At 34.5% G+C, this 9688-nt stretch overlaps 2 protein-coding genes across 7 annotated transcripts; both read right to left on the bottom strand.

Annotated features, from left to right (window-relative positions):
• Positions 1-381: 381 nt before the first annotated feature.
• Positions 382-6757, bottom strand: L(3)07882 (Nucleolar protein 14 homolog l(3)07882). 2 transcript variants are annotated; one of them, XM_071779812.1, is made up of 8 exons: positions 6618-6757; positions 5574-5726; positions 4691-4899; positions 2774-4604; positions 2557-2686; positions 1845-2012; positions 1257-1750; positions 382-1136 (listed from the first exon to the last, which is right to left on the bottom strand). In XM_071779812.1, exons 4-8 carry the CDS (start codon positions 4459-4461, stop codon positions 890-892), a joined length of 2727 nt encoding a protein of 908 aa, XP_071635913.1. In that variant the 5' UTR covers positions 4462-4604; positions 4691-4899; positions 5574-5726; positions 6618-6757; the 3' UTR covers positions 382-889. The 2 variants fall into 2 exon arrangements, with proteins under 2 accessions (XP_071635913.1, XP_071635912.1); XM_071779811.1 differs by having other exon boundaries at positions 4691-5726.
• LOC139813935 (THAP domain-containing protein 5-like) lies at positions 6243-9662 on the bottom strand. Of its 5 annotated transcripts, XM_071779824.1 has the most exons (4): positions 9129-9267; positions 8831-8871; positions 7446-8460; positions 6243-6886 (listed from the first exon to the last, which is right to left on the bottom strand). In XM_071779824.1, the coding sequence occupies exon 3, from the start codon at positions 8331-8333 to the stop codon at positions 7473-7475; it is 861 nt and encodes a 286-aa protein (XP_071635925.1). In that variant the 5' UTR covers positions 8334-8460; positions 8831-8871; positions 9129-9267; the 3' UTR covers positions 6243-6886; positions 7446-7472. The 5 variants fall into 5 exon arrangements, with proteins under 5 accessions (XP_071635925.1, XP_071635924.1, XP_071635926.1 ...); XM_071779823.1 differs by lacking the exons at positions 8831-8871; positions 9129-9267 and adding an exon at positions 9524-9662; XM_071779825.1 differs by lacking the exons at positions 8831-8871; positions 9129-9267 and adding an exon at positions 9524-9658 and having other exon boundaries at positions 7446-8427.
• Positions 9663-9688: the final 26 nt, after the last annotated feature.

Below are 9688 nucleotides of genomic sequence, written 5' to 3'. Positions count from 1 at the left end.
GGATGTGTGTCGGAGACTCGGAGTGCGCATGCGCAAAGTAAGGTTAGGTCTAAAAGTCTAAAGCCCCTTGCACACGAGGCGATAATCGCTATCGCCTCGTGTGCAAGGGGCTTAAACTTCTTTTCCACTTCTCCTTTTTTCAACTCACTCTCTCTCTCTCTCTCTCTCTCTCCCTCCCCCCCCCTCCCTCCCGTCTCTTTCTTGGTCCATCTAGCTTCTAGCTCATTGTAACATCAAAATAATATAAATTTAATAAAAATTAATAGAGGCAAGTTTAGTTATCTATAATGCATCGAAAAATAAGAAAAAATATAAAATTACAAATATTATATAATTATATTAAACCATGTAATAAAATTATAAATATATATAGATATAAAATTATATAAATATTGGGAAGTTTTGTCAACAGGTTCCTTTTATTGCTCGATACAAAAGATGTATATCCCCCCCCCCCCAAAAAAAAAGGATTTTTTGCGGCTACAAAGTTAAGCAAATGTAAAATTCGTAGTGTATAAAAAGTTCAACGTATTGCAGCCACGAAGAATAGATCTGTTACAAATAATGATACGTTGCACTACGTTGATTTGTAGGGACATTATCATACTGTTTTTCCTTTTTTTCCGCATATGCGCGCCGTCGCGCGAAACATCCTAATTTTGATTGTTATCATTTAATGATAGATTACTTTGGATTTTTTTTCCAGGAGAAAAATTGAAGAAAGATATATCACTTCTCGTAGTTTCCATTAATATCAAATATGTCTTTGTAAAATTAAAATCAGATTTTCAATGAAAAGTGAAACACTATACGGCATGAATACACATATACACTAAAAAATTTATTTACAATATTTAAAATTTTGTATCATATTTCTACTCTTTCGAAATTATTTTTTCTTTTTTATTTTCTTAAGCTCGCTTTGCTGCATAGCAGCCTCACCAAAAATTTCTTTCACTTTACGTTTACGTTCAACGTCGCTCTTAATTTGCTGTCCGATTTGTACTTTGGCTAAAAAGTCGCGATCTCTTCTTATTTCACGACGTGCGCCCTTAAATTCCCTCTTATACTTATGCAATAATTTTTCTTTTTCTGCTTTTTCTTTTGACATGGATTTATGTCGTTTTCCATCATATCTGCAAAAAGATAATACTTGAAAAATAATATCGTATATCATATTGTATTATAAAAAATAAATATTTTAATACACACAAATATAGGTGAATTAGATAAAAGATAAAATATATAATAGTTACACTGGCATTATTTTTGGCTCGTATGTTTTTAAAGGTTTTGGCCTTTTCTTCTCAAGCACAATGTATTCCAATTTCTTATTTCGTAGAACGTCGAGTTCGTTACGCAGTCCTTTTATATGATCTCTTACGTTTGGTGGATACTGTTTGAATTTGTTTATTTTTAATAATTGAAAAATGTGCTCAAATATTGGATAAACTGCTTCTAATTCTTGGAGCTGGTTTTTAAATTCGATAAGCAGATTGACTGCAGTCAGTAAAGCTCTTATTCTAAATTTATCATCTACGTCCTCGTGAATTAAATCATTTGCAAACATATGTACGCCGTTTGGATCACGTGTATTTTTGGTTTTACTGATCACTAGAGCTTTACACGCACGCTTGAATGGTGGAATAACTTTCATTTTTTGTGTTAAATCTGTGGGTGTCGCTGTGTAAATGATGCCTCGTAAGAAATTAATTACGGACGGTGCGAATCGCTTGCTTAGCATTGTATACTGCAATTTAAAGAAATGATTGAAACATTTGCATGCACTTGCATCTCACGTTTGCATTGCAATACGGAATATAAATAAAATCGGATATACTCACTTCTAAAATAAGGGTACATATGAAAAGACCTTTTGAAATATCGCTCCGGTACGTCCTAATACGAGCTTTTAACAATATTTCTGACATAAATACTAAACAAGGAGTAACAACAGGATGCCTAAAGTCAGATGTTGGAAACAACAAAGATACCAACTTAAAAAATATAAGCTGAAAAATATATAAAAATATATAAATACATATTTCTTACATTCATTCTATTAAGGCTGATTTATGATGGCTGTAACCGTTGATTTAAGCCGTAAGCTCTAAGAACGTAACCACGCACACGTGATTATTCTTCTCGAATATTCGACTGTGCGTGGTCACGTTCTTAGGGCTTACGACTTAAATCAACGGTTACGGCCATCATAAATCAGCCTTTAATTACTTAATATAACTTTCTTCAATATATACGTATGATACGTATAATATTTTAACATATATATGGTAGAAACATATAGTATATCATAGACTATTACGTTTAAATTTATTTTGTATATTTGGCAATATATTGCACGTCCTAAATAAAATAAATTTAGCACAAAACAAGAAATCAGTATTTAAAACATATATAGATATGCTCTAAATACTGATCTCTTCTTTTGTCCTTTTAAACACACATACACACGTGTCACGTACATACAAATATGTAATATCATATATCTGCTAATAAAAAATTGTACGTGCGTGAAGATGTCTTATATAATCTTACCGTATCCATGTCAGGATATCTTGTCTTATTTTTTTCAAATTCATTATGTTTCTCCTTGATCACCTCTTGTATGCAGGTTTTAGCATTCTCTGGATTCATATGTGCTAGATCATAAAGATAAGGACATAATCTGAAATAAAAGTTACATGTAAATAATAAGCACTATAATATACATTTGTAATATTTAGCTAGTAAGTATAGTATAACGCATTTATACCTGTCAAAGATTTGGAAACATTTAACTAAATCATCAGCATTCTCCACGCAGGCACAGTTGTTTATATATTGCAATAAATATATAAATAAATTCGACATCTTCTCTCTATTTCTATTATCTAATGTCCAATGATTACATTTTATAATACGATCTACGACCACTGCGTGATAATCTGCATTATATGGTTCTAACAATTTTTCTAGTTGCTCAAAATTTTCTGGAGCGTCGTATGTATAAGGTAATTCTTTTCGTGCCTTTTCCATAATTTCTTTTCGCTTCAAGAGATCATTTCTGATCTCCTGCTTTTCATTCTCGTCAGATGACGTCTGTACATGTGTACTCGTACTCTGTTTTAGTATTGATTTGGGACAAATCTTATCCGACTGATTTACCTGTTTAGTATCCTTTGTCAGATCATTAGTAAACGTAACATGTTTGTTACTTTCGCTTGCAATGGTAACTTGCGTTTCATCTTCATCTTCATCTTCACTAGACGATATCTTTAAATCTGAAAAATCGTCCTCGGACTCTTCATCATACGTTTCAATCTTTGAATCTTTGTCATTCAACGCTGCATCGGATTCATCTTTGGCATTAGATGATTCGGAATATGTTTCCTGCCTTTTATTATCACCGTCCCTGGCAGCGTCTCCCACGTTATTTCCTTTCTGCTCATCATCGTCAAACGTGTCATCAACTTCATCGCTGCTTTCAGTATTGATATTATCGGTGTCACGAACTGAACTAACATCATCATTATTTTCGATAGTTTCCATTATAAAATCATCTTCGAGATCATCTGCAGATTTATGCTTATACTGGTTACTAGTACCGCATATAAATCCTTTCATTCTTGCCAATCTATCAGCTTCAAGTCTCTCTAATTTTTCTTTCTCTTCTTGAATAATCTGTTCTTCTGATTTCAGTTTCTCAGACGGCGTACCTCTGGCTTCAAATTTTAATTGCCGTACAGCAATATCATAAGCATCAGCTTTCGTCGTTTCATCAATGTCCTCCGTAGACTTTTTGGAAGCAGACATAAAGGGCAAGAGGTCCCTCCATTCAGAATCAAGTTTCTCTGTGCGATCTATCGTTTGCTCGCGTATCTTTTGTTTCTCTGCCTTCCGCTTTTTCGACTCTGCAATCAGCTGATCGATTAAATCCTTTCTGGATACGGCGGAATCTGTTTTCGATAAAGTGCCTCCACCAAAGTGAGCTTCCTCCACAAAATTTTTATCCAGCTTGCCGCTAATATTTTCGCTGTCGCTAACGTCATCGTCGCTCCTAGGATCATCAAATTTTTCGATCTCTTCAAGGGTCTGTCCTCTATGTGTCAATACTTCATCATTCAAATTAAAAATGCTCTCCTTTTTATATGCTTTCATGCGTTCCGTGGCAAACCTTGCTATCGCCTTATCTTCTGTGCTCATAGCGCACGTTCGTTCACCAATACGTTTGTCTAAGAAAACATTGTCTTTATTTTGTAATTTATATTCTTGAAGAAGGCTTTGCTTACGTCTGTTGATAGCCTTTGCTCTCGAAACTCCCGGAAGTCCACGATCATTTTTACTCTTCCGACCCAATACTTTCTGCTTGTCTCTATTAATATGCACCTCAAACGGATTTAGCTGTTTCTTGTTTCTCTGTTGCACAGACTCGGACAAGTTCTTTTTCTTAACCTTAACCATTTTGTATAACAGTTTTGCGTACGAATACCATTTATCGTATTAAAAACCTTAAGCAGGACACGCTACGTTCGTGCTATTTCAGTTTTAACATGTATTTGAAGTGTTATACTTGTCATAACCTAACCTAACCATCGACTGCGGTGCTAGATATAAAAAAAAAGATAAACGTTATTTCATCGTTATAACATTTTTACAAGCACGATCTCATTATAAATATTCTAGTACTTACCGCCGTACAAACTTTTGTATAATATATCAAAAACAAGATTTAATCAACGTATAGCAACAATCCACGTGAACTCACACGTGCTCGCGCATGCTTTTTCTTTAATGGCTCCTGCGCAGAGTGCACACAGGACGCCGGAAGGAAACATCCCGTTTGACCACGTTGCGCGTGACCACGGCCACTCACAGCTCCCGATGCCTGGAGTTTTTCCACTGAACCAGCCAATCAGATATTTTTATTTTAAATTAACCACGTGGCAAATTAACGTGATTTGGGAACGCAGTAATCCGATCCGTGTCGCCTAACGCGATACGTAGTGTGACACGGGCTTTAGGGTGCAGTCCACGTAGAAGAAAAAGCGGAACGGAAAGGAACCATAGTAGGGGGTACGCAATCAGAACGTTTCTTTAAAAGACGATAATACAATGGCCGCATTCAGGAAACACAACTGTTGAGTGAGCGGTCAGTGATTCTTTAATATGATTGGTTCTTACCTTTGGTTCTACTCCGGATCCAAGTGTAAGAACCAATCATACGGAGCGCTCATTCAACAGTTGTGTTTCCTGAACGCGGCCAATGTATATTTAACTCTTCCCACTTCTCCCTTCATTCCGTTCCGCTTTTATATAACTGGATTCCCCATAGATGATATTTTACGGAAAAACGAAAAGAATTTTAACCTAAAATTTATAATAATTTTGAATTATCTTTGTTTTTTCCGTAAAATATATTCCATGAGATTGTTTCAATATTTATCATACAGACAGATATTATATGTTATAATATTAATCATTTCTGTAAAGTATACGTAATAAATTTCCGTTTTTCCTGGTACATGAGGGAACCCAGTCATATAAAATCGGAACAGATATTTGGAGAAACGTACGTTCTGCGTAGTTACCCCCCACTGTGCTTGCTTTCCGTTTGTTTCCGTTCCGCTTTTTTCTCTACGTGGGACTGCCATGCACCCTAATATCGATGTTATAACTTCGGCGTAAATCGATCCGTGAAATAGTAGTTCATGTGATCTTGCAAGAATCTACAAAAGTTAAAACATATTGAAATACTTAATTATTTTCAGAGTTTCTGTAATTGAAAAAATCGATTTTGTCGCCGCTGTAAATCTGAGAATAAGTTTTACTGTCACGTATACATAAAACGTAATCATTAACATCACGCAAAGTAAATAGAAATGGTGTTATATCGTTGACTACTATTGCATTCTGATGATTTAAATTATTTCGTTTTAATGGTTTCTTATAATCTTTGTTGAAAGGATTCTGTGACGTGAGATGAATATCAAACAGTATGTTAATTTTTAGAATAAATTCAATAGTTGTTTCGCAGTCTTGAAACTATGACAAATCTTTTTATAAGAAAGTGTAAAGAGAGCGACGGAAGAACTTAGACCCGTATTCTCAGTTCACTTTTATCATAAATGAGCGCATTTAGCATATAGTTTACGTTAGATAGACTATAGAATTTCAGAAATAAATGCGCGCATTTATCGATAAAAAAGTGAACTGAGAATACGAGCCATAAAGTCTAGACAGCGTATTTCACTTTTATTTTATTATCTTTCCTAGTAATATACAGATAAATTATTTTTTTATTTTAATCGCGTTTGTAACGTATGCAACTCAACAATATATTGCCATCTGATATAACCCCCTCATTACTTTATTTCGCCTAGTCTAGCTAGTATTTCTTGCAACGTTTGACACATGTGACAAAGATCTATATAAAAAAAATTTTGTAGCTTTTTGTCAGATGAGAAAATAAACAACGTAGTTCTCATACGTATTTACATGTAACGAACAACTCACGTATTATAAAAAACTTAGATTAATACGTATATCACATGTTAAAAGAGCTTATGGGTAGATCATGCTAGTCAGCTAATATTTATGTAGATTTTAGATTTTACTACCTGAGCCTTGTCGCTCGTAACGTGCTTTTCAAAAAAGATCCAACAGATCACTTTCGTTTCGCCTAGTGAAATCAACAAAAACAAGTCAATATTCCAATCGCGTGCGATGTCGTCTTTAGACGGATTCCCTTTTCTGAATGATCCCGTGCTTCCATACGTAGATGTGCCTATCATCTATTGTTTCAGAGGACCCCATATTTGCTTTCGAAATATCATGGTCAAACTCAAGCGTGCACGCGTGATCTCTTTCGATGAAACGTTCCTTAACTCTGAAAAACATCAACGTGAAAATCAGGTTCTATATCAATTATAATCAGTACGAATTTTCTAGGATTACGGTGCAGGCACGTTGAAAAATGTCCTATGAATAAAATATTTTTTATTGCACAAATAAAGGTCACGGCTTTGCTTCATCGATAAGAAGCATATCATTTTCTTATTTTTAATAATATGGATATCATGCAACACAATATGCAACTATTTAAAGCATATTTAGTTATATATTAGTTATTCTATTGAAAAATATTATTCTCGTGCACCATGGTGCAGTTTTTTTAGTTTAAAAAAGTATATGTACATATAAATATGTAATACCAGCAACATTATTTAGTGACAACGTTGTAAGTTAAATATATTTAGGCAATGTTTAAATGTATATTCTTATAACGGTCTGTAACTTACTGTCACTAAAAAACATTTTTATAAAATTTATTCTTAAAAATGATGTAAAGCCAAAAGAAGAAAAAAAAAGAAAAATTATCAGAGACAAACGTCATAAACTTTAAGGGAGATATAGATATACGTAATCAACAAAGCGAATATTTTTACCTCATCCGTGTAACGTTAACCTTTAGTTTATCGGTCTTCGTTTTTAACTTTATTTTCGAAAATCTGTAACGTAAAGTCTTCCTCAATAAAGTCTTCTTTTGTTACGTGCAAAGAATCAGAATCATCCGACGTCAGTTTATTCTGCACGCGGTTAAGCATTTCTTTCATTGAAGTAATTTTTTTCTTATATCTTCTCAACTTCTGCTGTAATATTTTGTTCTTCTTTCTCATATTTTTTACATTTGTCGATAATTTTTGTATTTTTTTTGCAGCAAAATCTATTTCCTTTTTAGAGTTGAGATTAGTTGACGTGTGTGAGATAGGCGATAACATAACGATATTTTTTGAATCAATTAGAATAAATTTGCATTTTTTATCTGATTGAGAACGTGCCCTTTGAGTCACGTGATTTGGGTTTTGAGTGTCAAATATACCCGACCCATCGTTTTCGATCGTAATGCTAACATTATTTCTCGAATAGTTGTGATCCCATTCTGCACTTTTGTCCAAGATACAAGTTTCTCTAGAGCTTACAGACGTACTACGGCTTGCAGCCGTACATATATTTTCAAAATCAGTTTGAATAACGTCGGGTTTCTTATCTGAGTAAAGACGTGTCTTTTGAACCACGTGATTTGAATCTTGAGTGCCAAATGTATTTGATCCATCATTTTCAATCATAGTACTATCATTATTTGAATAGTTGTGATCCTCTACAGCACTTTTGTCCAAGACATAAGTTTTACTGGAGCTTACAGATTTATTTGCGGTCGTGTACGTCTCTTTTGACTTAAACATTGAGCAGATAATCTGCTCTTTTTTTGTGACACGTGAAGAATAATCTCTTGGTACTGCATTTTCACGTAAATAAAAATATTTATATCCCATGCCTCGTATAATATCTTTTTCACTAAAATGCAGACTACAAATTCTACTTGTCTTTTTCGGTTTCCAATCTGCTTTTCCAACAACAGCACGCCATCTGTTCAGAAGATTTTCATTATTTAGAGGAAACCTATAACATACAAAATATTTTTTTAAACAAAAATAATTTTTTTTACAAAATATTACGTATACACAGCTACGTATACACGTGTATACAGCTTTATAAAGAGTGTACGTTACAAATAGTGGAAGTTATAAATAGGACATTTGTAATTTTTCAATAAATGCAACACTGATGCTTTGAACTTGCTTTTTACAATAGAATTAAAGTCTATTATTATATTAAGACTACGTGTACGCAGTACACATATTTAAAAGTTGTTTTATATACATTTCATCATTTGCATTATATTGTATACGTTGAGATTTTAATAATATACATTTAACCCTTCGCAGAACACGTGTACGTCTGCTGCTTTTATCAAACAAGTGGGTCTCACGCCAGTTAAGATTTTCAAGCTGTAATGTTGCCATAAAAAATCTGAAAGAATTCAAGTATACTTTCAAAAGCTTTAAGAATCTATTTATACCGTTCGTAAAATCTCCGTAATATTTGAAATGGAAATATCGAGTGGGTCTTGAAAGCCCTATTTGTTCCGCAAAGGGTGAATACCGTACAAAATATTAAAATATCATCTTTCAACTTAACCTAACCTAACCTCGTGTCTTTACAAATAAATATTAGGCACCTAACCCTTTCAACCAAAGAAACTTTCCAAAAAAAATAACATTAGTTACCGAAAAAAATGTACACTACTTCCTGATCTGTGGTTGCTTTTGCAATTTTTTACACTACATAATGTCATCTTATTATGTCTATAATCTTGGACAATAATATAACAAATAACAAAATCCTATCTTCTTCTTGTAAATGGCACCCGCCTCAAGGACGATACATGCGGTCGGATCAGTGTTACCAGGTGATCTCACTGATCTGTGCGACCTCCCCCTAGGCTTATTTTGTTTCCCCCTAGAAGTTCGGATTCCCCACCCAGATAGCGCTTTCGTCGCCCCCCCTGCGGTACGCACTTACGCAGCTAGCGTATATCCGTTGACAGAGATTCCTCGCGTTTCGCTTGCGTCGCCGTTCGCCGAAATGTATATTGTATACAAACGTCATGAATTATACTTACCAGGACCAGAAGCCCTTTTATTCCGCTCGCTGACTGCTGACTCGCTTGAGAGCTGAGAGCGTCAGTGCCGTCACCAGCCGTCACTGCCGTCAGTCAGCGACTCACTTGACGTTGACGTACGATCCTCTCGCGCGATCGCATTTGGAAGGAGCCGATCGTCGACTC

This window comes from Temnothorax longispinosus, chromosome 5, assembly GCF_030848805.1.
Source record: "Temnothorax longispinosus isolate EJ_2023e chromosome 5, Tlon_JGU_v1, whole genome shotgun sequence".
Classification (NCBI taxonomy): domain Eukaryota; kingdom Metazoa; phylum Arthropoda; class Insecta; order Hymenoptera; family Formicidae; genus Temnothorax; species Temnothorax longispinosus.
The sequence above is the reverse complement of the archived record's forward strand: the minus strand, read 5'-3'. Positions and strand labels throughout refer to the sequence as shown.

What these genes read in the sequence shown, in the direction of transcription:
- LOC139813935 (XM_071779821.1), bottom strand. Translation starts at nt 9,196, where the DNA reads ATGACATTATGTAGTGTAAAAAATTGCAAAAGCAACCACAGATCAGGA. An exon ending in AGTAGTGTACATTTTTTTCG is followed by an intron (nt 8,461 to 9,128) that starts GTAACTAATGTT and finishes TGTATGTTATAG; the next exon opens with GTTTCCTCTAAATAATGAAA.